Genomic DNA, 26107 nt, shown 5'->3' with positions numbered 1-26107 from the left:
GGGGCCCAAACCAAGAACCATGAGGCTGGCTGGTCCTAGGGGTGGAGATTTCTCCGTGATGGCCCTACCGATTTGCACCTGGAAAGAAGAACTAACATCCTCTTTGTTGCTGCCTTATAGGAATGGGGCGGCACTTTAAAAGTGCAATACTATGCATGGTTAGACAGAAGAAGGTTCATCGGCCATGCTTACCCTCTCAGCTTCCAGGGGGAGAGAGACAGTCCAAATGGAGCCAGGCCCTAATCAGAAGGACTTGGGTTAGTCCTGACCCAATTATCCCATTGGCTGCAGAGGGTCTGGTTCCAACTAGCTCCATTTCTAAGACTTCTAACTCTTAAGTGGGCGAATTTCTTCCCTTTATGCCTCAGTTTGGTATAATTATGCAGACTTCCACCCAAATGGTTGCTGGGTCTCAGCTTTTGGTGTGCCAATAGTATATTTTTCATAACTAGGCCTCCGCCACCATGGAGGCCCTTGCGAGGGCTGAAAGGATGGGGTATATTTTTCCAATAAACATGCAACATCCAACATCAAATGAATATATTTTGGAATAAAAAGCCACTTCTTTCAGAAGAATAAGGCAACCAGTAGCGAATATAAAACTCTACTCTTCAGCTTCTCAGGCGGCTAATGAACATGCTCCTGGGCAACATTTTCTTTTAACAGCTCGGCGAGTCCCATAGAGGTTCTGCGCATCACAGGCCTCTCTCACTGCGGCTTTTCCTCTTCAAGGCTCAAAACAAACTCAAATTCCTCTTGAAATGGGGAAGAAAACATTGGGGTAAGTCACTTCCCAAAGCTCTACCTCTCTCCCCCCTGGGATGCATCCAAGACAATTCCATCAGCTCACTTCTCCTTCCGATTAAGTTTTCCGGCAGGGGAGAAAGCTGCTGCTTGTTCTTCCATTAATTCCTACCAAGGCTTGGATTTAGGGCTAGGTGGCCAGGTGAGGGGGTGGGGAGGGGGCAGATTTGGGAACGGCTTGATTGGAGCTCTCTGTCAGAGGAGCTTTGACAAGGAGGACGTAAGACCCAATGGCAGAGATGCAGATCTCTAGAGCCCCTTCAGCTCTTACAGGACGGGGACAGACGATGCTTATCAAAACTGCATCAGCCTTAATGTGGGCTGCAGGTGCAAATGAATGCTTGGGGAGGGGCAGGCTGAGGGACGTGTGCGCTGACGGGCTCCCCCCGGAGCACCGTTCAGACTAATGCAGAAGCTGCGCTTGCTCCACCGAGCTCCCCAGTTTAGCCTCTCTGTGCTGGGAGGACGCAGGGGAGGGGACTGGACTGGGTCTGGGGGAACCGCTGTGGGTTGCTGCCGTCAGCCATGGGGCCTGGCCCCTGGATCCTTGCCGTTACTGCGGGAGATCCAGCAGGGATTCCTCTAAGGGCTGGAGGCAGAGGCCTGTCTGCCGGACCAAGCCATGGCTCCATGGGCCAGAGTGCAGCCCAGGCCAGGGCCGGCTCCAGGGCTGCCCTTGTTGAGCCCGGGCAGTGGCAGCATCGATGGTCCGCTGCGAGAAAAGCAAGCAAGCAAACGAGATGCAAACTGGCAAAAGCTCTGTGCTGCCCCAGAGGTCGGGCAGACCCAGCCGGCTTCAGTTACAGGAGGGTGAATTCCTCTTGTGCCTCCATGGAGGCCTCTTTGGCCACGAAACCGATCATCTGAAGCTCTCCTTCGTGGGAGGCCTTCACGCCAAGGCTGGATGACCATCTGTTCGGGGTCACTGAGCCCAGCATTTCTGGCACAGAACAGGGGCTGGACTAGATGCCCTCGAACTCTTTGTTTATAAGATGCCATTTGGTTCCTGGGCCAAACAACAGGACATCCAAAGCATCCCACAGTAATGAAGAGCCATGACCCAGGAGGTTCAAAGAACGGAGCTACTTCTTCCCTAGTGGTCCAACACACTTCAGCTTGTATAGAACTATGCCTTCTTTGGGGCGATTTTTTACAGAATGCCTGCAGAAATCTCTGAAATTTCTGTCTTTTTTCACAGAATGTAGTTTTTTAAAAAAGAACAGTTATCCCCAAAGAAGGCCCATGAGGGCTGAAGCGTGTTGGACTGCTGCAAAAAACCCGACAGCACAGGTGCCCTTTCCAACATTCTGAGACTTCCTCTAATCATTCTCCCAGGTTCCTAGTCCTTACCGTCGGTTAAGGGCTGGACAGAGAGCCTCTGCCTTGTGAAAAGAGTCATCTCTTTCAGGGGCCCTCCAGATGCTTTGTGCCTCTGGTGGTGAATTTTCAGTTCCGCCAGGGGGACGAACCGCTTGGTCATTCTCACAAACTGCACGTCGACCTGTAAACAATGCAGGAAGATCCAACTGGAGAAGGTGGCTAATCAAAGAGCTGCGTTGCCGATTGCCAGCGGCCATCCCTCCAAGGAGACTCCAGCCGTCCCGTTACACACACTGCAGCCAGAAGAGGCCGCGTTCTGGATTTCAGGAAAGTAAGGAAAGTTTGTGATTGTGGTGCTCACCCCCCCCACCCCCCATAGAGGGAGAAGGGGATCCTTGCACTTGCTAAATGTTCTTGCAAGTATTCCTGATGCCTTGAAGTAAACAAGCAAATCAGTGACAGATTTAGCCACTTCCACCATTTCTAGAAAGGACGGGGTATGTTAGCATTCTCCTGCCTGCTCCCCTCTAGATGTTTTGGGCTTCAATTTCGACAGGCTTACCATCGACCACTTGGGTTTCTCTTTGGTACTGGAAGCATCGTAATGGGGACTCTTTTTATCAAACTGGGTGTCATCCGGATAGGCCTCCTTCACAATCTAGGATGTGGGACAGAAGCAAGGACTGAGAAAGAAAGTCATGGACCGAGGGAGATGGGGGGGAGATGCTTCCTTGACTTCACACGTGCCAATGACTCGCACCTAAATGTGTGAACCAGACTGCTGAGAAGGACCACAATGGAAGCAATGCACCAGATCTGTCTGCCATAGGAATGTCCATATTATCTGGAATGACACATTCACGAGTGCAGCTCGCCCCTTGACCCTGCATCCAGCGTGCACACGGAAAGCATCCGCCCTTCTTTTCATTTCTTCGGTCTCAGGACTATACAGCACTTCAAAGGCAAGGCTTCTGCATGAAAATCCTGGCTCAACCACCGTCACCTGGGACAGCGGGTGGTACCAGGGGCAGTGCGCGCTGCAAGGAGAGGTGGGTTCTTTCCCAACTCAATTGTCCTTGCTTTCCCCAAAGAATCCTGGGAATTCTGGTCTGGCAAAACGCTAAAAATGCAGCGTAGATATAAAAATGCTGAGTATCTATCATACTGCAGGTGGCACAGTGGTTTAAACCGCTGTGCTGGTAGATCAAAAGGTCGCCGGTTCGAATCTGCACAATGGAGAGAGTTCCCGTTGCTCTGTCCCAGCTCCTGCCAACCTTGCAGTTCAAAAGCATGCAAATGCAAGTCAATGAAAAGGTACCACTTCAGTGGGCAGGTAACAGCGTTCTGCGCACTTCGGTGTTTAGTCATGCCAGCCACATGACCACGGAGAGTGTCTGCGGACAAACGCTGGCTCCCTTGGCTAGGAAATGGAGATGAGCACCGCCCCCTAGAGTCAGGCATGACTGGACTTAACGTCAAGGGGAAACCTTTACCTTTTACCTTTATCTATCACGGAGGTCTGATTTCTCTCTTGTGGATTACAACAGCCAACCATTTCATGGCATTAATCCCAAGATGGGGAATTCACAGCCGCCTTGTACTACAGCTGCTGTCATTTGACGGCCACTAGCAGTTCCCCACTCAGGCATCCTTTTTCCCCCTCGGCGGAACACAGGCCAAAACGTGTTGTTTTCGGAACACTGACAGGTTCTTGCAGCCGTGCCGTGCATGGCTAGAAGCCCCCTCTCACCTTGACGATCCCAGCGATCCCAGGGGCCTTACAATTACTGTGGTAGAAGAACGCCTCCTGGCCCACTTTCATATCCCTCAGGAAATTCCGGGCCTGCCAAAGGAACGGAGTAAGGATCATTCTTGCAGTACCTTGAAGGAAAAGGGCTACGGCGCATGTCAAACCTGTGAGGAGGCCCTCAGGTTTGAGAGGAGAGGATCGTGCCTAAGCAGTCGACAAGGCACGGTTAGCACAGGCTCTAGTGAAAAGCCCAGGGCGTGGAGCTGAATCCCTGAATGCACAAGAAAAACCGTAATGTAGAAGTGCTTTCAGATTTCTGTAGTCAGCGCGCAGCACAGCACCAACAGATCCACCATGCGCCAATTCAGACAGCACCCCAAATAACAGCTCGCTCAAGGATGACACCACAATTTCCAGCTTGCCAGCAGGCTGGAAAGCCTAATTTCTGAATACAGTCATCACAACAATCTGCGGTCAAGTGTCCTTCACTGGGATTTGAAGTGATGCCTGAACAAAGGAAGCCGTTCCGTGGACATCTGTCCAATTTCCAGGTTGGTTAGAGCATTTGCTGCTCTGTTCCTTCATTGTAGGAAACAACTGGAGATTTTTTGGATGGCTTTTGTGGCTTGCTTTTAAGCCCAAAGACATATGGGTCAATGTACAAGCTCTGCTTGCCTTACCTGATAGTTCCTGACTCCATCCCAGCTTGCCGTTTGATTGGGTTGAGCTTTTAGGTCTTCAATGCCAAACTGAATAATCAAATTAAGAGCATACATTACTGGAGCGGCTGGACTGCTATCTTTGCATTAAGATTTTACTGATCAAGGCTGCAATCCTGCACACAGAATTACCTGCAGCTAAAGCCCATGGAATAGGCCTTACATCTGAGTAGACGTATAGCTATATGTATCTGTGCACACAGAGTCTGCTACGCTTACTGATCACCAAAGTTTCTGCTCGGTTACCTATAAAATCTGCAATAATACGGATACACACAAAGCGATGTCTCAGTTCCAGTGCTGCATTTTGACCAGGCTTCCAGCAAGATCGCTGGGGGAGCTCGGCTGGCAGGGCAACTGCAGCCCATGAGCTGACCCTCCGTGTTGTATCAGGTGAGGTGGCTATCAAAATGAGCTGGGACAAGTGGCTGGCAAGGCTGCCATACTTGGTGGTGACAGTGACGATCTGCAGGGGGCTTCCACAGCATTTTGATAGTTTTTGTTCATTTAAAGCATTTATAAACCGTCCCTATACTAGTGTCCCAAGGGGAGGGGGACTACTCCGAAGGGCCAAATAGCATCAAGGTGGAGATCCCACGCAGAAGCCCCTCTCCTTCCCAGAATCCCATGCTCTGACATCGCCTGGCCCTGTTTTCCCTTCCTCTGTGTAAAAAGCGCCACACAGGAAAATCCTCCAATTGCCAACTGAGTGCTGAGCGGGCTTTGCTCTTCCAGCGCCTTCCTCCACTGGCCAGGCCTCGAGACAGCCTCGCTCTCCCTCCCTTTCCCAGCTCAGTGAAGAGAGAGGCGCACTTGGCTCAAGCATTCCCCCTTCTCTGGGCAGGTAGCAGTGCAGGGGGGGGGCCTTGTGCAACACCTCCACTGGCTGGGTGACCTGGGCAGACAGGTCAATTCGGGCCATGGGCTGGGGACTGCCCCTCTCTGTTCTGCCCTGAATGGATACTCAGTTCTGGCTTCCATTCAGCAAGGGCACTAGTACAAATGAGGTGTACCGTTACTCTACATCACACAGAGGGGTGTGTGCACGTGTGTGTTCCCACGTTCCCCAAACCAGTGATGATTTTGGACTGAAACGCTCAGTAGCTCTGCCCCGGACGATCTAAGCTGTGGGTGGATCTGTCATCTAAAACATCAGGAAAGTGCAGGATGGGGAAGGCAGACACATGCACCATACGCTGCTGTATCACAGAAGATGGCTTGCTTACTTTGACATCCACTCCCTTCTCAAACCTGCTCTCTGGCTCAGATTTCATAAGCCAATGCGTGTAGACCTTCTTGCTCCCCACTTTTTCAGCCTGGGCTTCTCCTTTGGGTTTGTCTCCAGTGTTACTCGAAGCAAAACTTTTCACTTTGACTCGTGATGACCTGGGTTCTTGGCTTTCCTTGATTTCAGATTTTTCTACTTTCAAAGCAGGTTCCTTTATACCTTCAAGCAATCAGGAATTAATAGAGAACATCATAGATTTACCAGACCATGTTTTGCTTTTGAAGAGTCATATTCGCTCCGTGGACTTAAACTATAAACATTTCATCCCTTCTATTTTTTCATTAATTTCTACTATGAAATTCAATCAAATTCAAAATTAAAAGGCCAAACAACAAATTATTGCAGATCTACTTTGAAAAACGATGAGTAAATGATGGAAAATTGCAAGTTTGGATGGGCAAGGACCAATGTGCAACAGCTCTCACTACAGTATCATTTCCCTGCTGGATGTTTCTCACTTTCTCGCATGTGGTTAGTGGTTGGGCATGGAAATAGATGCTGTCTCTTAGAGGCTGCTTGGTTGGTGCATGTAAAATCCAGATGCCATTGCTTGTGTTCCTCTGAAACGTATCCTGATGTTCCAGCTGCTCAGTGTCAGGATTTGAGGCAGCTCCAGGACCAGAGGTCAGGATAATAGTCCTGGTAGTTGCGGGATTGGACCCACAGCCTGCTGCAGCTATGGGACCCCTAGAAGCTCCACCTGAGACCCCTGAGGGAAGAGCTCTGTAAGCAATGAAGGTCTTCTGAGTTGGTTGTGGTGCTCCTGGTTCACGGGCCTTTTAGACTTCCTCCTAGACCCTTTGCTGTTGAGGCAGCCTCTGGAGGCAAGAGCCGTTATTCTCGCCTTTGGCCACAAGATGGAGCCCTCGCACTGCCTCAAATCCTCAGAGTGAACTTGTCAGTGAGAGCCGCACCTCTTGCAGGACAAAACACGGAAATTACTAAGGAAATACAAGTTAGAAAAGGTCCAGAGGGGGCAACAAAATGATGCAGTGTTTGGAAACACTGCCCTGTGGGGAGAGACTGAGAGAACTGGGCATGTTCAGCCTTGAGAAAAGACTGAAGGGGGACATGATATCCCTCTGTCAGCACCTCCAAGGCTTCTCGCTGATGCCAGAGTGTAGGACATGGAAAAATCAGCTCAAGTTGCAACAACCCAGATTCAGGCTACATATCAGGAAAAGCTTCCTCACTTTCAGAGCAATGCGACAATGGAACCAGCTGCCTGGAGAGGTGGTGGGCTCTCCCACACTGGAGGCATTCAAAAAGAAACTGGACAGCCCTCTGAGCGGAATGGTGTAAACTGGCGTCCTGCAAGAGCAGGGGGTTGGACCTGATGGCCTTCTTGGTCCCTTCCAGCCCTACTACTGGATGTTTCTATGACACTGAGATGCACCCCAACTGGACCTTCCCTTGTTTGCAAGCCACAGTGCGAGAGTAACACATGCAATAGCCACAACACAAGGTTGTCACACAGACCTGTCGTGGCTCCTCTGCCTCTTTTTTTCCTGAGTGCAGCCATTCTCCTGCCTTGAAGTGGGCTGGTCTGGCACCTGTGAAAAGGGTCTCATGTCATGGGGCAATTCCGTGGAAGCATAGGAAATACACAGCTGTGTTGTTGGGCAGAGGATCTGGGTGCTTCCAAGGCTTCATTTTGTCATTTTAAAGAAATAGATAAGCAGAAACAGAGATACAGTTTCCATCCCCGATGACTAAAGAGGCATGCTTTGAATACGTGCAACTAATACACTCTGCGAACTTGGAATACAGAAGGGCAGCTAACAGCACAAGCTTACAGATCAGAGGCATGTCTAGTGAATTCAATGGGCTTAGTTCTAACTAGGTGTGGGATTGCAGCCTCTTAAGATGCTTCCAAGACATCTTAAGACTTTCCTGAAATGTGACCCAGTTAGACCTTTTATTGTTGATTCATTATAGGCAGCCGTTTGATTCACACTTACCTGAAAATAATAACCCAGCAGCTCAGTAAAATTTACGTCTGAGTAATTACACAGTGTTGTGCTTGACGTCTCCTCCTACCCCCTTTGTTATCTCACTCAGCACCCACTGCTGTAGAAGATTTCAGTCAAAAGCTTCCTCACTATTTTCTGGCATTTTGGCTGGCCAAAAATGGCATCCCCTTACTGTGTTTGGATGCTGTCCTGCCCTGCCTGCAATCGAGCCAACACAGAACATGCAAAGTCCGCCAGAGAAGGAGGCACAAAGCAAATAGGTTTAGGTAACTCAAGCAACTGAGCCAAGATGCATCCCGATCATGTAGCAGAGCAAATGAAATACACAGCAAAACCAAACCCGAAGAAGTGAGCGGGCGGGGATGGTTACATTACCTGAAAAATATTTAACGTTAACTCCGCAATTGCCCAAATTTCCACTCCTTTCAATGTTCCTATGCCCTTTTTCCAGCTCCGTCTGCACCAGCAGCTCTCCCCCGAATTTACAAACCGGAGCTTTCGGTTGCCTGCAGGACTGAAATCCCAGGGAAGAAGAATCAAAATTCCTCTTGCAACGCTAACCACCTTCCCAATTTAATTCGGCGGTCAATTAATAGTTACGCAAAACCCAGCTATGCCTTTAAGAGCATCCCCGACTTGTGACCAATCAGAGGGAAGACCCTAGCAGGAGAAACGGCACTACAACTCCCAGAAGCGCGCGGTCGTTCGCGGCCTCTGCTGGGACCTGCAGTCTCGCTGTGCTGTCATAGCAAAGACGATGGAGGGCGGCGAGCGGCAGCCGCGAACGACAACTCCCATCATGCAGAGCGGCCTCCAGGGGTCTCGCTCAAGGGGAGGCTTCGGAGAGCTGCGGAGCCGCTTGCCATGGCTTGGAGAGGCTGGGGCAGGTTGTGGGGCCCGCTGAAGAGGAGCCCGGGACGGAAGCCGCCGTGGGGGCGGCGAGGATTCGTCTCCTGCATAGACCGTAAGGGGCCCGCAGGGATGCGTGCAGAAACTCGGGCTGCCCTGCTTGTCGCTGCAAGGAGGTATGCAATGCCGGGAGGAAGTCATTACCGGTTGGATTTCTCCTTGCAGAGAAGGAGAATGCAACAGCTGTTCCGTCTTTTTTCTGCTGGCGCGAAGACTTCCCCCGCTGCATGCCACCCTGTAGTGATAGGGAGAGGATATTGCTTTTTGGCCGCGAAATACTGTGAAAGGGGCATGCTTCACCTGCCGAATTCCTGCCTGCCCCGAGGGCACTCAAGGACCCTTGCCAGAGTTTGCGCGCGTGGAGTGTTCATTCAAGTGCCATCCCTTCCGGGTACACTTTGAAGGCGTTTTCAGGAAATTGTGTATATAGCCTGATCGGATTTTCAAGTGAGCATCCTGGAAAGGGGGGCGGGGGAGGGGACGAGCCCTCTTACCGAGAAGTGAGCCTCATATAGGCGGATGCACTTCTGAGTGAGCATTCACAGGATACTGTTCTACGACCTTACCTGGGAAGGAAGAAGCGTCATTGCAAACAGTGAACCTTACTTCCAGGGAGGGAATGTGTCAGGTTCTGTTAAATGCCGTGTTGAGTTCTTTAGCAAAAAAAATGTGGGATATAAATCCAAATGTGGCCGCCCCCTGGTATTACATGGCTGAAGCGGTCCAGGTGTGCACCTGGTGGCACCAAAGGGAGAAAGAGGCTGACCCGAGTTTGCAACGTCTTAAAAAATACCTGAAGCCACTCAGTAATTTGGATAAGCAGGATCGTTAGTGCGCGGATGAGGTGGAGGTTTTTAACCTAACTGGACCTTGGAAGCCATTCCTTCCCTTCCCTTTTTCCTGGATTGTCTTTGAAAGCCTTTTCTCTTCTAGCCTCCGTAGGCTTGACCGAGGAGCAGAAGGAATTCCAGAAAGTGGCCTTTGACTTTGCTGCCAAAGAAATGGCCCCCCACATGGCTGAGTGGGATGAAAAGGTGCGTGAGCAACCAAGTAGCATCTTTAATATGCAGCGGCTGCTTAATCCGCTGCCAAGAAAGAGGATGGGAGCGCGTTGCCCTTGGCTGGCATCGCTTGGATCTGCCCACAAATGTGAAGGGCAAAATGGCATGGGGGGAATAAAATTAAAAAGCAAAATGAAATAAAAGCAAAAACATTTTTCCCCCGGAAAATTTGGGGAAGGAGATGTGATTTTTCCAAAGATTATAGAAAAGATCTGGGAGGACATTTCCCTTTCCCCAGCCTGCCATATCTGTGGCACTGCTTACTTTTGCTGCATCTGGTTGCTGAACATATAAAGACGATGCTGAATATTGCCTTTCCTGGCTCCAGAGGTACCTCAAAATGAAGCCATATTGAATTAAGCAGGGAATCGTTTTAGGTATGTGTGTCTGTGATTTTAGTCTGAGAAAGATAAACTAGTAAGGCAGTATTTGGCAAGCACGTTTTTTACAGGCTGATTCTATGGGACAGAAAAACGGGAGTCCACTTCAGAAAGCAAGTCAATAAATCTTAGCCATGCCAGCAGATGCAATTGTGTCATCTCCCTCCATCTGCATTGACAGGAAATATTCCCCGTGGAAACCATGCGGAAAGTAGCCCAGCTGGGCTTTGGTGGGATTTACGTGAGGCCGGATGTCGGGGGCTCCGGACTCTCCCGGCTCGACACTTCTGTCATCTTTGAGGCTCTGTCCACGGGATGTGTCAGTACCACAGCTTATATCAGCATTCACAAGTGAGTATCGGGCTGAGGGTTCACGCTGAGGTTGGAAGGTCCACGTTGTGATCCGCCCTGCCTTTCTTGCCTCTGCAGTATGTGCGCTTGGATGATCGACACTTTTGGCAACGAGGAGCAGAGGCACAAATACTGTCCTTCACTGTGCAGCATGGAAAAGCTCGCCTCGTACTGCCTGACTGAGCCAGGTGAGGGACGCGGGGAGGAACGCAATACCCACCACCCCAACCGAGGGGATCCCTGGCCAAGGCATCAGTATCTTCCTCCTCAGTGTTAGATCTAACCAAGTTAATGAGAGGATCCTGTGAACCTTCAAGGTGCTTGTAATAACATACAAAGCCCTGAACAGCTTAGGACCTGATTATCTGAAGGAACCATGTGTGCCTACCTGTGCCTTAAGAGCATCTTTGGAAAGATCATCTCCTTTCCTGGGAGCCGCCTTTCAAGGGTGTAAAGAGGGTGGATCCTTGGGGAAGGGCCTTTTTGGTAGTGGCGCCTCATTTATGGAATATGCTTCCCAGCCAATGCTGTTCATGTTCCAGCACCAGGCAAAACTTTTCTATTCACACACCATGTTAATGTTCAAGCAAAGTTTTGTTAGTATCTACTGTGAGGGCTTTGTTTTCCCTTTTGGTCCAATTCTTGTTTTGATTTGCTTTTATTGGGATTTTGTATTCATCACTTGTTTATTTATAAATGGTTTCATTTGCTTTGCTTATTGTTTAATTGGAATGTTTACTGATTTTCACTTTGTTGTCATATATTGTATTATGTTTGGGATTTTATTGAATGTAAACTATTCAAAGACCCATCATAGCTAAGTGAATTGTATACACAAATGTTTATAAACTAAATAAATAAAAACCTGTGTGAGATACTGGATGAGAACATTTGAGTTAAGCAAGAGGGATCTCGATTCAGACCCCACAAGGCTTGCTCAAAGGCCGTAGGCCTATCACTCTGTCTCAGCCTAACCAAATTCTTAAGGCAGTTGCAAGGAGAAAATGGGTGAAAGTATATTTTATTCTGAGGCATAACAAAATGAATCATGATGGTGATGACAGAAACTTTTATTAACTGTCAAGTGTGCGGATTAACCCAAAGAACAACCCTGCAAGGTAAATTAGGATTCTTATCCCCATATTGCAGAAGGGGGGACTAAGGCTGAGAGGGAAAGAGGCTTGCCTTAGGCCACTTTGTGAGTTTGGGTCAACAGTGAGAGTGGAACTGGGGACATAGATCCAATGCGGGGGAAGCAAGGCCTAGGAAAGGCAAGCTGGTGACGAGATGAACAGTTGCCAAGGAAGGCGATCTGCTCAGAGATGAGAAATTGGGAGCCAAGAGATCTGTCTGCAAGGCTCAGTTCTCAAGGGGGAGGAGCAAGTTATAATTTGGAATATTAGCAGGGGTAACTAGAATGATGAGTGGCATGCTCTGTTATTTTATCTGCATTTTAATTGCCGTTCTTTCCTTCTCAAACAGGAAGTGGGAGTGATGCTGCTTCTTTGCTAACTTCAGCCAAGAGGAAAGGCGACGATTACATCCTTAATGGTTCCAAGGTACCAGTCTTCCCCACTCTCCGTGAAAGGGGCCGCACCTTCCTCCTTTACTTTTCCCTGTGCCACAATGCTTTTTAGTTCCTAGCACAGGAGTCTGGGAGTCCTTACTGTGAGAGATCCTTTTGGAATGCTCCTATATAGTTTTTCTGTGCTCCAAACGATAATAACTGCAGATCAGCAAAGGGCAAACTCCCATTTCCTTATTTATACGAAATATTTGCATCCAGCCGAAAAGGTTCCCAGACCAGTCTGCATGAAATCAGAAAAATGACTATCCCTGCAAGTTTCAAGACATGGCACACAGGAAAGACGGGATGGAGAGGGAAGAGGGGGCAAATAGCCAGCCTTTCAGATGGCCCCTCTTTGGCCCTCACCTCCCTCTGTAAAACTGCCAGGCAATGTTTTTATTTGAAGGAAGGAGCGGGTGCCGAAAGCCTCCTGTCTCTCGCCGCCTTCCCTTGAGTGACTCATCTCTTGGACTTCCCCTGCAGGCCTTCATCAGCGGTGGTGGCGACACAGACCTGTACGTGGTGATGTGCCGTACGGGGGGGCCAGGTCCCAAGGGCATCTCGTGCCTGGTGCTGGAGAGAGGGATGCCGGGCTTGAGTTTTGGCAAAAAAGAGAAGAAGGTATGGCGACACAGCAGGTTCTCGTGTCCGCTTGAAATCGACGGAAGCAGTTTGGTGGTGTAGAATGTGGCAAGGTTCAGGGGCAGCAGCTCACGGGCAGCAGGTGGATGGTGGCGTCTGGGGACAGGTGAAACATGAAGGGCCTCTTGGGTTTCCCTCTGTGCAGGTGGGCTGGAACTCACAGCCGACCCGAGCCGTGATGTTTGAGGACTGCGTCGTTCCGGTGGCCAACCGGCTAGGAGAGGAAGGGCAGGGCTTCAACATCGCCATGAAAGGCCTAAATGGAGGGAGGATTAACATTGGTAATGCTTCTGCTTTTATTCATTCGTGGTTACTTCGAAGCTGCCATTAAGAGTGGCAAGAGGGCCAGAAAAGGAGGGATGGGCTGCTGGAGACCAGTACATAACAGAAGCCCTGCCTCTTTCCTCCTGCAGCATCTTGTTCTCTGGGTGCAGCTCATGCCTCGGTTCTTTTGGCTCGGGACCATCTGAATGTCCGCAAGCAGTTTGGGGAGCCCCTGGCGAGCAATCAGGTGAATTATTCTTGCAAACACCTCTTGCTCCTGAACCTGCACCACCTTCTTGGTAACAGAGTGGAGAGCCCATGTCCCTTTGCCCTCGTCTGCTAGCAAACATCTAGTAATACAGTTGCTGCAACTATTCCTTCATTCCCTGCCAGCTTTCTGGTGCTGCTACCGGGACGTTTACAGGCTGGTGCTGGCCCACCAGCAAACAGGCAGCCAGTGGAGGTGCTCAGCAATGGAGTTGTGTGTTCAAAAGGGCAGTTCTTGGTGACACTACCTGGCCCATCTGCCCCCTCGTCAAGCCTGTTGCTGGCTGGAGGCAAAATGACACCAATTTTAGCCGGCTCAGTAGGAGGGGTTCTGGGTCTAATAGCCCCTGGCAAGCTGTAATCTGCCCAGCACGCCCTCTGTGCCGATGGCAAAGCCTCTGCAGGGTTTTGTCCCAGGGCCTTTCCCTGGAAAGGCTTGGGATTGAAGCTGTGAACGCTTGCGACGCACATGCTCGGCTGCTGTGCTGCTTTGGACATGGGGTAGGCCCTGACTCGGCTCCGGGGGCAGTGGAAGGCAGGAATGGCTGGGCGAGCCAGGTGGCTCCCGGCAGGCCTCCCGGCTCACCGATCCCCAGAACCAGCCCCGGCTCACCCTCCTCTCTCGCTCAACAGTACCTGCAGTTCCGGCTGGCCGAGATGGCGACGCGCCTGGTGGCATCGCGGCTGATGGTGCGCAGTGCGGCCCAGGCGTTGCAGGAGGAGCGGGAGGATGCCGTGGCTCTGTGCTCCATGGCCAAGCTGTTTGCCACGGACGAGTGCTTTGCGGTAGGTGGAGCTCTTCTGGGTGCCGTCACCGGAGGTGGCGAGGAAGCCCCCTTCGCCGCATGCTGACCCGAAGGACCTGCTGATCCGGGCCCATTGCTTGAATCGGGCTCGCACATCGCCTTCCAGGAACTTGGGGCTTCCTCCATAGCTTATTTTGTGTGTCATAATAATGATGGGCAAGGGCAGATCGATTGACGGTTCTGTCCTGCTCAGTACTGACTGGCAGCGAGTGGTCCCCAGGGCTTCCATCTGGATTCGTTCCCTAGCCCAGCAGAGATGCCGGGGATGGGACATGTCGCTTGCAAAGCCCGTGTTCGACCCCTGAGCGAGAGTTCAGCCCTGCTTCCACTTCTCTGTTCTACACCTCGCAACAGCAAGCAAGCGCAGGGTTGTAGTAACTTTTGGGCACCGGATTTTTGCTTGCTAGTGTTGCTTGCAGCCACGCTCTGTGTTGACTGTTGTGGTAAGCAATAGCAGGCAGCAAGATGGAGAGAGTACTAAGTTTATTATTGCTGTCTACAGCTTCTGCTTGTGGTTGCTATTTTAGGGAGAGGAGAGCGGAGAAAAAAAGCAGAATATACGTACGCAAGTCCTGGAAAGATGGATTCGATACTAGAGTTGGCCACTAGATGTCAGCCTTGCATTTTGATCAAGACAGGTGGCTTCTCTGTTTAAAAGCAGATAAAGATGCCCCTGAATGGTGTGCAAACAATAGAACAAACTCCCCCAGCTTGGTGCCCTCCAGATGCATTGCACAATAGAAAGCAATAGGATCAAAAAGCAATCAAAAACAAAACCAGTAGGATATGAGCAAAGTCAACTTGCGTTAGGCTTAGTGCACTGTATTGTATTCATTTATTTAGTACACTTCCATTGGCTCCAATTAGCTAAAGCTCTGTACGAGGCTTGCAAGGTAAGACTTACCAGGTCTCTGCTTTAAGAAGAGTCTGTTGTTTTTAAAGCGTTTAACTCCAAGACTTCTGTCCCTGTTCCATCTTGCTGTGGAGTCCCAGAGGCCAGTCTTGTCGTTCTAGGGCTTGACTCAGTTTATCCGCTCTTGTGCAGATCTGCAACCAGGCCCTGCAAATGCACGGTGGCTACGGGTACCTGAAGGACTACGCAGTGCAGCAGTTTGTGCGAGACATCCGAGTGCACCAGATTTTGGAAGGTAAAAATGTGAGACGCTGTCTACAGCCTTGGCCACTGCGTTGCCTCATTTCCATAACTCTTCCTGGGTTGCTGGAATTGCAGCCACTTGCTCTCGTTCTTTCCATGTGCTGACAGCCAGGTTAACGTGAGTTAAGTGCAAACTGCATCGTGCCGTGAACTAATTGCATAAAGATGTCACTGTGTTCCGAACTCTGCACAAAGCTGCCAAATTAGACTCTTGTGAGACTTGGCACTTGGGGGACTTGATTCTGACTCAATTGCTATAAAACGTCCTGCTTTAAAAGGTTTGCTGCTAGCCGGCAACAGAGAGTAAAATGGATACTGCCTATGTACTTTCAAGCTTTGCCTCCATGAGGACTACAGACTTGATTCCCTCTCTTTTATATGTAAAAGAAAGAAAACAGCAAGAAAGTTGAGATCTTTAGGTTTCCATGTCCTTGTCTGCATTTTTACAATGCATGTAAAATCCAAACCCAAATACACACAGTATTCCTTACTAACAAAGACACCTCTCTTGTCTTTTCTCTCTGGCTAAAGGCACCAATGAAGTCATGAGGATGATTGTGGCCAGGAGTCTACTGCAAGCGTGATGTTTGGAGCTGGCCTTCAGACTCTCTGTGCTCCAGTAGCTGCACGTGGCTTTCATGATCATGGGCCAGGAAGAAGACAGGGACGTGTGCTGGGGACAGCCTTCTTCTTGCCCAGCCCCTCCAGCCTAAGGTCCAATGGACACAGCTAGACATGCACCTTCCTGTGCCGGGCCATGGTAAGAGTTTACCCCAGGAAGGCAAGATGACTGACCTAAATTGAACTCTTTGTGCCTGAAATCCCAGCCTTAGGCCACATGGCCTATTCTGCTGTGGCTCCTGTGGAAAACAAAAGCAATGCTGGTCGAATTTGTCCAGCCTGGACCCTTGCCACCATTCTGCATCAGAGATGAGTATGGTCTTTGATGGGACTGGATGGCCAGTCCATCTACACTTATCCATCCTGGGTTCTGTATGGGCTGAGAAGAGGGTAAGCTTGTTAAATCCACATTTTCTGGAGATTATCCTGGGAGGAAGGCTCACAAAATGAAAAAGACCTTTTAAGCTCTGCCTTTCCCCCCGCACAAGATGCATCTTCTCTTTTTAGGTCAAGTGGCAGGAACTGGGGAGGGTAGATCCATTTGCTGGCAGGCAGTCTGCCTCCAGCCCTAGTGAAAGGGCTGCCTTCCCACCATGTGGTGCAAATTAATCTTAACATCAGACTTGTTGGGTCCCAGCACAGAAGTCTTTTGATGCACAAGAGACTCAGCCGCACAAAATCCAACCATCTAATAATGCAACAAATCAGAGGTGCTGATCTGGACTGTTTTTCTGTCTTTTTCTTGTCAATGCCAGAATCAATAAATACACATTTTGATTTTTTCTTTCTTTTTTGGAAGTGATCAACTTTAGCAAAGGAGTTGTATTTGCTGCTATTTTTAGTGGGGGGTTTTGCCTTGAAAATATAAGAATGTAAGAATTTTGCTTTGGAGACTGAAAACTCAACAGATTTTTCTGGTTCAACCTTGTAGATTTTATTCTGTTTTGCTCCCTGCTCTCTCTCCTGCCCAGCATCAATTTGATCCATAGCAAGTTGAGACAAGGTACAGACTGGAAATAGTTTTTAAAGGTTGCAGTTTGCACAGGTGGAGTCTTGACATTTCTTCCGATTATTTCAGAACTTTTTTTGCATTGGCGACCTGGCAGAAGCACACGAGCGCAAGTCCTCCAGTTCACTACAAAGGGGCGTCTTCTTAGTCAGGGTTCGTGTCGGCTTTGCCCTTCCCACTCATTACTTCCTTTAGTCCAGCACAGCCATATTCCAAACTTGTGAACGAACGAACATATCAGTTCCCGCCCGCCACACCAGCTCTTCCCTCCCGAAATGCTTCAAGTATCCATTGGCCATGCTGGCAGGGAATTTTGAGGACTGAAGGCCAACACACCCGAAGGGCATCGGACTGAGGAAGGCTGCGTTCGAGAGAGCAAGGCCAAATCTTGGACTACATTCAGACTGGCCTCTCCTGCAGCTTCAAGCAGGCGCCTCAGAATTTTCAGCGATTCAGCATAAGAAGTATTATTATTATTATTTAGAATTTTTGTATGCTGTCCCATCGCATGAGCCTTGGGACGGCTTACATACAATAAATAATAATAAATAAACATAATACAAATAGGGCAAATAAAATCCAGATTCACCCTGGCTGTGAATTAAAACCTATAGTTGATATTAAAAATTGTTAAAATATTGTTGAAATAAAAAGGTCTTAGCCTGGCGCCAAAAAACAAATAATGACGGCGCCAGGCGGACCTCTGTGGGGAACCCTTCACCACCCCCATTGTCCTTCCCATAGAGTGCCTGGAAGCTGGTCAAACTCTATGGATGTTTGTTCAGCTTTGAAACGGTGGTGCATACATGTAATACAGTGATGGAAAAGGAAGTGATAGTTACTCATGTGCATTAACGCAATTTAAGTCTCTCCTCTGCACACAGTTAGGTAGAGCAATTTATGAAGAGTTTGTCCAGTTTGGATAAATTTACCATAAATCCTAAATACTAAGAGGAGGCGCCTTCACCAGGAATGGACCCCAATGTAACTCGGATGGTGCCTTCCTTGCACAAGAAGACAGTATCTGCAGGCTTGAGGCTGGTTTGTGGAAGGAGAGCACATCTCTCGGGGTGGGGAACCAAACGAGCCCTGTGAAGGTGGAGATGTCCATGGGTACAGAATACTGATGGCTGGGTGGAGCGAGGGATGAAGACCATGGTGGAATGGAGTATCCTGGAAGGGGGCATGACTGGGATCCTGAGCTGACGTATTCAGCATGGTAATCTTTGGTTGCAGATCCCATGTTTCATTTATATGAGCCCTCAAAGGGTTTCCAGAGCAGCTAACAATGTAAAACCCTAGATTTCAGTCAGTAAACCATATTCACACTGGAGTGAATATACAGAAATTAACATGGACCTTCTTCATTCAGACAGTAACTGTTCAAGATGATTGTAGAACTACCAGCCAAAATCTGAGCAAATCAGATCAGGTGAGATTTTAAGCTTTCTTTCAGGAATGGCTTCTTCTGGGTAGCAAAGATGCAGCCATTCTCATCATGATGCTACTCCCCCTCCTTGCCCAAGCAGACTTGCTATGGAGTTATGACCCATTTAATTGGAAGATTTCAGTTTCCTGGAAGGTATGCTTGAGACTGGAATTTGTAGCTTGCATATTTAAATGCCCCTGTGTGCATGAAAGCTCTCCAAGGAAACAGTTCTAGCATTATCTGCAAAGCATGGGGATCTTGCACTTTCCCTCGCTGACCTTTGCAGAAGTGGTGCCATGGGAGTCTGTTGACTGCATTAACTGGGCATGAGTCCCACTGAACTGCCTGGTAAACATATTAAGTAAGAAAGTACAGTGCTGAAATAAGTGGGTTGCTTCTGCGCATGAGCAGTATGCACTGCGCTTAGCCAGGGATGGCCTCTGGAGCTCTGCCCTCCTAATATTTTTTCTGTTGCCCCTTTTTAGCAAGTAATTTTTCAATAATGAACACTGTTGTCTATAAAAGGCCTGCAAACCAGAAGAATCTCCCCCACTATTGTTCGGACCCCCAAGAACTTCTGTTTTGGCTGTGGGCCTGCAGCAGCTCCACCTCAGCCTGACCGTAAGTGTAACGAATGCACTCCAGGAGCAGGTCCCTGGTCTAGCCCAGCTGCTGACCCTACGCAGAGGGCCCTTTTGGGGCCGCTCCAGGCAGAACGAACCACGGCTGTACCTTGCAGCGTGCACTACTGCAACCGCTCCGGGGCAGAGCTCCCTGCTCCAGCCCAGCTCCTGAGCATGTGCAGAAAGCGCCGTCCAGCGAGAGCACCGCCCGCCACAGTGCTCGCGGGAAACGGGTGGGGAGGGCAGCGAAGGCTGATCGACGCGGGAGCCCGGCCAATCGAAAGGGCGGCGGCGGCGACCAATGGCGGCCGAGCACAGGGCCGCCCTCCTCCAATGGGAGGAGCCCGTGCCAGTAACGGTGCGCCAATGGTGGCGGGCACCGGAGACCGTGGCAACGAGGCCGGCGGCGGGCCGGGCGTCGTCCCAGCCATGTGGAGCTGCGGGGGGCGCCGGCGGCGGCGCCTGCTGGGGGGGCTCTTCCTGCTGCTGCTGGCCGCCGTGGTGCTGCGCAGGTGAGGGGGCGGCGGCGGGGCGGGGCATGCTAATGAGGCCCTCCCTCCCGGCGGGCACGCCCCTCGGAGGGCTCCTCCCCGCGGGAGGGGCAGGCGAGACCCTTCCCCGCGCGAGCCCCCCCCCGGGCTGGAGGGGGGCGCAGAGCCCGGCTCCCCCCCGCTGCTTTCGGGGAGGGGGCTTCAGAGGAGGAGCGCGCCTCTGTCCCGGGTTCAAGCCTGGGGACCCTTCCCTTCCCCGCCCTGCCCAAGCCTCCTGCACCGGTTGCCAAATCGGAGGTGCCCCCTGTAGGGGGGGGGGGCTCTCCTGCGCACGTGCCGCCGATCGGGTGGACCGTCGATTAAAATGCGGGTTTGCCGCTTGTGTACTCAGCGCAAATAAATGCAAGCAAGTCTTCGCCTCCACCCTCGTTGCAAGCTGCGCTCGGGACCATTAGAGTGCATATAATAATATATTATTATTAGAGTGCATGCGGGAAGGATTTCCCCCCCGCAAAGGGAGCAGCGTGCTGGAAGTGTTCCCCACCGATCCCTTTTTCCTCCGGCGCGCCTGTTAGTTTTAGCAAAGGCGAGAGCTGCAACAGTAAAAGTTCTTTCTGGAATGGATTTGCTCGCCATAGGTTGGCCAGGTGTCTTATATTCAGGGGACTGTCCTCTGCTTGGAGGGTTGCAGAGGACTGTTCTGTATTAGAAAAAGTTCCGTGGTGGCAGGCCCAAGTCTGGCTTGAAGCTGACCATAAGGATATTCCTACCCCCTTTGTGCATCTCATGAAGTGCCTTGCAGCTCATGCAGAAGGCATATTCCAGAATAACAGGTTGCCTTGAGGAGGCAGGGAACACTTGTTTTACAGGCACCTTAATGAAAAAATGGCATCTGCAAGTTGCTTTAAAAATGATCCCCCCCCCCCAGCTTTCATTTGTCCACCAGCACTGTGATCCCTAGAAATAAAGCCGTGGAATTGGGAAGGATGGTGTATTCTTGATGCCATTATTATTATCATCATCACCACCGTCATCCATTTCATTTCTGTACAACAGTTGAAGCATGCCGAGTGGTCCGAGGTACAACACCTGTCACCCATCCAGTTTGCAGCCCAAAGTCCTTGCTGACATTGCATTTCTGCCTTCCCAGCCCTTCCTCTCCTGCTCGCTTCTGTTCCAACCAGGATTTTTGATTTATGAAACAGCAGGCGGGACAGGAGGGTGAGTGACCTGTGGTCAGCAGCCGCAGGTTGTTTTTCTGCATCGGTGTGTTGAAAGGGACAAGTAATCCCTTCCTTCCAAGCTGTGATCTAGCAGGATTTCTCCCCAATTTTCTGCTTAGTATTTGATATTCTGAAAGTTGTAATTATTTGGGAGTGAAAATGTTAATGGATATATCTTTTTTTCTTTTGCATTGTGAAGTTTACAGAATCACTTATATTAACATGATTTATTATTCAGTCTATTTATGCCCTACCTTTTTTTTCCTTTCAAGGAATCAAGGCAACTTACATGATTCTTCTCCTCATCTCCATCTTATCCTCATGACAGCAATCCTGTGTAGTAGGTTGGGCTGAGAGTCTGTGACTGGCCCAAAGTCACTACCCAGTGAGCTTCATGGGTGGGTTGTAACTAGAACCCAGATCTCCTTAGTCCCATACTGATGAAACTTAATTAGCTTAATTAGCTTTAACTCAATTTAAGCATAGACAAATTCCATATAAGTGGATGCATTTAATTTAGGAAAAACTTTCTGAAACAGTCAATTGGGTAACACAATTTGTCAGCTTCTAGGATGTGGCTTCCCAGAAGTGTAATCCTAAATAAATTCACTTAGAAGAAACCACCGTGGACTTCAGATAGATTTACTCCCAAGTTAGTTGGTATAGTATTGCAATTTAAATTATCTCAGATAATCACATTGGGAAAGGGAAAATCCCCCCCCCCAAACGTTCAGAGCATGATTGTGGAATATGACTCTAAACTGAGTTAGAAGATTGTAGTGGTAGCTACTTTGGCTTAGAATAATCTGAAATAAAATGGCATGTGATATTATGTATGAATCAAAGAGTCAGTCCTCTTTTCATTAAGGCTGGGAGATGAAAGAAAAGATGAGGATCATCTTTGGTTCTTTATGATCTGATCGTTTATGCTTACTGATTATGTGGGTTTATAATATGATTTTCTTAGCTATAATTCAAGGAGACAGAGCTAGTAAATTAGCTTGGTTGAAGTTTTTAAAGTTTCAACTTAGCAGCAGTGTAATTAAGAAGTCCATCCACAGATTGATTGATGGTTGCTCAGAGCAGTTCATTTTGAAGCTCGGGGCATGCTACGGCTATGTGTCATCCTGCTATTTCTGGCATCCTTGCGGTGATGTTTTTAAAAAGAAGGCGCGCTCACCTGCTGCCATATGGCAGACCTGTGCGCTAGTTTTTGATTTGCAGACTGGCCTTTCAAGACATTGTCTTGCCCTGTCCTTAGCTCAAAGCACTTACAGATAACTAATACATACTTTGTAATGTTTCTGTCATTGTTCTGCATAGCAATGCGGAACCTGTTCATAAAGGCCAAGCAAGCTGTGGGTTCAGTCAGCCGTGCTGAGGCTTGTAGGATTATTTTTCCCCGTCTAAATATGTGCAGTATTACACCCTTTTATGAAGCTTCATGCAGCTTTTCTGAACTTGCTGTCTGGTACTAGAAAAATATGCAGGAAAAATAGAGGAGAAGGAAGAGGGCTTACTCCTCTACCAGCATGAGAACAGAAGTGGAAAAGGTTGGCCTCTATTCCCTGAACCTAGTTTTCTGAATATTCTTGGCATAGCCTCATTTCTGAATGAAGACACTCGTTTGCATGCTTCCTTCAGATTTTTTTTAATTGACTGGCCTTTCTTCCAGACTTGGGGGACTTCAATTTAACTTGACCACAGGAAGGGAATAACATGATCAAAATGGGGAAAGTGGAGACAGATTATGCTAATTTAGCATATTGTTTGATATATGCTAGGATACTGCTGCACTCTAAGCCCTCTGATCTATTTCCCTTCCCACCAACCTTCCAAGAATCTTTAAGCTTTGATTCATCTGTAGACGCATCATGTAAACAAGACATGAATATGAGAATAGTTGCATTAATGGAGACAAGCCTTTGTTTGAATGCAAATCCCATTCAGAGCAATGCAGTGTGGGTCAAACATATCATCTTTCACACATGCATATGGATGCATATCTGATTTATGCCAAATGTTCCTGATCCAGCCATTGGGGCAGAGGCATGGATTTCTTTATTCCTGTGGATTCCCTTCTTAGATTGGGAAGTTGCATGTGCCTGAGGCCAGCCTGTCCGGTTCTTCCTCTTTGCCCACTGTCCACTCCCTGTTTGTGCTCTTATATTTGCCAGTTGTCACCTCTTCTGGATTTATTCTCCTCCAAGGAAAGATGTTGTAGGCATCCTTGGCTGTGTTCTGTTGAAGCTGAGTAATAAGCAGAGCCCTGAGGTCTGTGGGGAAATCTTAAGGTCAATCAATCAGTGCTGTTACGCTCCTGAGGACATCAGCCTCTGCCGAGAAATAACATTCTGGTACTTTTGCTGGCTCCTAAGACATTCAGTACATAAGCATGTGTGATTATAATGCATATTATTACACTTTAATTATAAATGATCAATATCTGTTTTTTAAAGCTTGGATAGCAAGATTAGGCTGTTTAGTGAGTGTGGTTTATCAGTAGAATTTTGCTTATTGCTTTTTTATTTTCAAGATGTTCACATGGCCTCTATGGTCATTGTCACACGTTCAGCTCTTGCTGCAACACTGTGAGGTTGGCCAAGCTCTGATACTGGGCCTGTCCCAAAGCTGCCTGGCTGAGCTTCCTGGCTGTGGGGTTTACATGACTGGGTCTATATTCAACACTGTTTTTCTTTTTCTTTTTTTCTTTTTCTGAATCTGGTTGCATCAATAGATATATGTTTCTGGGGTGGCTTAAACCATACAGATTGCCTTCCAGAGCTTGCTTGTGACAACTGTTGCCATCTCTCCACCGTGCAAAGATTGTGCATTCTGCAAAGATTCCAATCTGTAGTTCTGTGAGAGGAAGACTAGCAGTTTGTCATAGAGAGTTCCCAGCAACCTCAGCAACCCCATGATTTGTTGGAGGAAGGAACGGCCATTTAGCTGGCATCAGTAGGTCTCCTGGGTAGCTGTCCCCTGCAAGTTCTATACTATAATCAAGTATTCTGCAGCCTGATGCCTTCCAGGTGGGTTGGATTGCATTTCCCAGATCTGGAGGGTACAAGATGCTATAGGGGTTAAGAAGTAGACTGTGAGTCAGGAAACACCTGGCATAATTCTCCACTCACCTGCAGAATGGATGGTATTTATTGTTATGTGCTGTCAAGTCTTTGAAATATGGTGACTTGATGGATCCAGAATTTCTAGTTTTTGACAGTCCTGTTCAGCCTTCATAAACTAAAGGCTGTGGCTTCCTTTACGGAATCAATCCATCTCATATTTGGCGGTCTTCTGCAGCCTTCAACTTTCCCTAGCATGGTTGTCTTCTCCAGTACAATTGTCATATATTTCCCATATATTCCCATATATTCTTGGGAATTGGAATGTATATTGAATATTTCCCACCTGTGTGCCATTGTTTTGTTTTCCTTACTTGTTGGGATAGTTTTATTAAGCTTTGGAGCAATTCAGTCTCTGCAGCTTGCAATAGTTCTCTGGGTAGCCTGTCTAATCCAGGTGCTTGATTCTTTCTTTCCAAGTGTTTTTAGAGCATTTTACTTCATTTTCTAATTCTTTCCCATGGGATTCCTCTTCAAGGGAATCTGTACTCTTAATGGCTCACACCAATGAAGTATCGTGTGGTATGGATGCTGTTCAGCAGGTGCAACTGATGAAAAAGAGTGTCCACAAAAGCTCATGTCAGAATAAATGTCTTACTCCTTAAGACACCACAAAGCCCTTGGTTGTTTTTGCTGCAACAGATGAGCAAGGCTACCCCTCTGGGAACTGTTATTATGCTTCAGTTCCCCTCATCAATAATTTGGGAATAAACCAAGAATTGGGAATAAGCCAACAAGCTAATGAAAACCAATATGATGCAATTATTAGGGGGTCAAAATAGGAGTGGAGCAGCTCATGCTTAGGTTGCTGCTCAGCCATGAAATCCATTGAGTAATTTATTGAATCTGTTGATAAATGTCCAAGAATGTTTATGTTTTTGTGCAATTGTCACTTAATTGCTTTAAACCATCCAGAGAGCCTTGTGGCTCTCCTGACAGTCTATAAAAAGTTGAAGCAAATAAGTAAAGAATAAACAAACAATTTAGGAACAATCACACATGGCAACATTCTGGGTTTGTTGGGGGAAGCATGATCTGGGCCTGCAACACGGGTTGCTGTAGGTATTCCTTATATTGTAAAGTGCATCTCAAGTTTGATTGTCATCAAGCCTTGCAAGTGATGTGATTTGCATTTGAACAAAGATGATTCAGCAAGTTTACCTTGACAGCTGGGTGTCTCCAGGCACATTTTGCAAGGGGCTGTAGGTGCGTTTTGCATTTAATTCTGCAAAACTGAGCTGCGGCAGCACCAGAACAACTAGAGAGAAGGGGAGAGCGCCAGGCCAAATCAGTCATTGCCAGGGGAAGATTTTCCCCCACAGGCTTAAGCGGGAGGGACGGGAGGTGCTGGGAGAGCGATGCCACGGTCTAGCTGGGTATGATTTAAAGCCTTTAAACAAGTGTTGCGCATAATATAGCTATTCCTTGTCCATCATAAAAAGTAATGGGCAAGGAAAGACGGATCACCTGTGCTATAAATCAGCTCCTGCTTTAGGCTAATAGTAGCTTGTGCTGACCTTGGAGCACATAGGTGGAGTATATATAAATAGCCACAAAAACCCTCTGATGGATAACATGATTGTCTTCCATCAGTCATTATTTGTCCTAGATTGAAATGGTCTTTGATGCCGCTTCTTCAAAGCTGAATCTTTCTAGCTGCCCTGGATCAGTTTTATGTGGGTTATCTGGTGCCGCCTCTTTGTTGTGGCACTCATCACGTTTGTGGCTCTTGAAAGATTTCCCAGACAACACGTCATTTTTAAGTAAATCATTTGGACTTCAAGATATTGTCAGATTTGCACCCACCTACCCGAGATGGTTTCCGTGCACCAACAGCACCCAGAACACGGACAAAGTGCTAGTTAACAGGAGAATGCTAATTTGGCATTTGGTGCCTGACCTTTCACCTTTGGAGGTGAAACGGCTCTAGACTTCTTGTTGAGGTCCGCCATGATTCTGCTGCCCTGTGCTTAATCCAGGCTTCCTTTTCCAGGTATTATCCCTGCCTGCTCATTCGTTCAGAGGCCTGTGGGGATGTTGCGGTACAGAGGTACTGCCCATGCCGTCTGCAGCTGGCTTCTGTGGTGCGGTGTTGTAGGTTAGCCGTCCTCCTCCATGTCCCTTGCCCAGCCCAGCCCAGCCCAGCCCTGAAGAGGCCACCTCGCGGTCCTTGCTCGCCCCCTCTTGCTAGCGGTGTTGTGCTTCCACTTTCCCCGTGAGCTTAGCCTAGAGTGAGTCTGTATCCCTTGCACTCGGCCTTGCAGCATGCACTGTAGCTCGTTCTCAGTGTGTGTGTTTGTGCAGCTTTATCTCATAGGACCTGGGAGGC

The 26107-nt window shown here is 48.6% G+C and overlaps 3 protein-coding genes across 7 annotated transcripts in view; 2 read left to right on the top strand and 1 right to left on the bottom strand.

Moving 5' to 3' along the window:
• Positions 1-525: 525 nt before the first annotated feature.
• On the bottom strand, positions 526-8452 carry THYN1 (thymocyte nuclear protein 1). The gene is made up of 8 exons (XM_044439658.1): positions 8230-8452; positions 7361-7434; positions 5820-6040; positions 4555-4623; positions 3875-3967; positions 2687-2782; positions 2155-2305; positions 526-755 (listed from the first exon to the last, which is right to left on the bottom strand). Exons 2-8 carry the CDS (start codon positions 7401-7403, stop codon positions 709-711), a joined length of 720 nt encoding a protein of 239 aa, XP_044295593.1. The 5' UTR covers positions 7404-7434; positions 8230-8452; the 3' UTR covers positions 526-708.
• A 199-nt stretch (positions 8453-8651) lies between these two features.
• Positions 8652-16655, top strand: ACAD8 (acyl-CoA dehydrogenase family member 8). Of its 2 annotated transcripts, none has more exons than XM_044439666.1 (11): positions 8652-8818; positions 9697-9797; positions 10386-10555; positions 10634-10743; positions 12038-12114; positions 12606-12743; positions 12910-13045; positions 13178-13275; positions 13929-14081; positions 15147-15249; positions 15789-16655. In XM_044439666.1, the coding sequence occupies exons 1-11, from the start codon at positions 8719-8721 to the stop codon at positions 15839-15841; spliced, it is 1239 nt and encodes a 412-aa protein (XP_044295601.1). In that variant the 5' UTR covers positions 8652-8718; the 3' UTR covers positions 15842-16655. The 2 variants fall into 2 exon arrangements, with proteins under 2 accessions (XP_044295601.1, XP_044295602.1); XM_044439667.1 differs by having other exon boundaries at positions 8807-8879.
• A 2617-nt stretch (positions 16656-19272) lies between these two features.
• The window catches only part of LOC123028103 (beta-galactosidase-1-like protein 2), a 47732-nt gene continuing 40897 nt past the window's right edge, over positions 19273-26107 (top strand). For 3 of the 4 annotated variants that reach the window (XM_044439619.1, XM_044439622.1, XM_044439621.1), the window contains exon 1: positions 19273-19451. In XM_044439619.1, coding sequence (XP_044295554.1) covers positions 19273-19451 — 179 coding nt within the window. Of the gene's footprint in view, positions 19452-20531; positions 20652-26107 lie in introns of those variants that run through there. The other variant, XM_044439620.1, reaches the window with a different exon arrangement.

This window comes from Varanus komodoensis, unplaced genomic scaffold (genome assembly GCF_004798865.1).
Source record: "Varanus komodoensis strain SLA01 unplaced genomic scaffold, ASM479886v1 scaffold35, whole genome shotgun sequence".
NCBI classification, from domain to species: Eukaryota; Metazoa; Chordata; class Lepidosauria; order Squamata; family Varanidae; genus Varanus; species Varanus komodoensis.
The sequence above is the reverse complement of the archived record's forward strand: the minus strand, read 5'-3'. Positions and strand labels throughout refer to the sequence as shown.

Bases quoted from the DNA above. Each gene is read 5' to 3' on its own strand.
- THYN1 (XM_044439658.1), bottom strand. From the start codon at position 7,403: ATGGCTGCACTCAGGAAAAAAAGAGGCAGAGGAGCCACGACAG. The intron at 6,041-7,360 runs GTCTGTGTGACA...GATTGCTTGAAG, and splicing joins AGGCAGAGGAGCCACGACAG to GTATAAAGGAACCTGCTTTG. The intron at 4,624-5,819 runs GTAAGCAAGCCA...TTGATTATTCAG, and splicing joins AGAAGGGAGTGGATGTCAAA to TTTGGCATTGAAGACCTAAA.
- ACAD8 (XM_044439666.1), top strand. From the start codon at position 8,719: ATGGCTTGGAGAGGCTGGGGCAGGTTGTGGGGCCCGCTGAAGAGGAGC. The intron at 9,798-10,385 runs GTGCGTGAGCAA...CTGCATTGACAG, and splicing joins TGGCTGAGTGGGATGAAAAG to GAAATATTCCCCGTGGAAAC. The intron at 14,082-15,146 runs GTAGGTGGAGCT...GCTCTTGTGCAG, and splicing joins CCACGGACGAGTGCTTTGCG to ATCTGCAACCAGGCCCTGCA.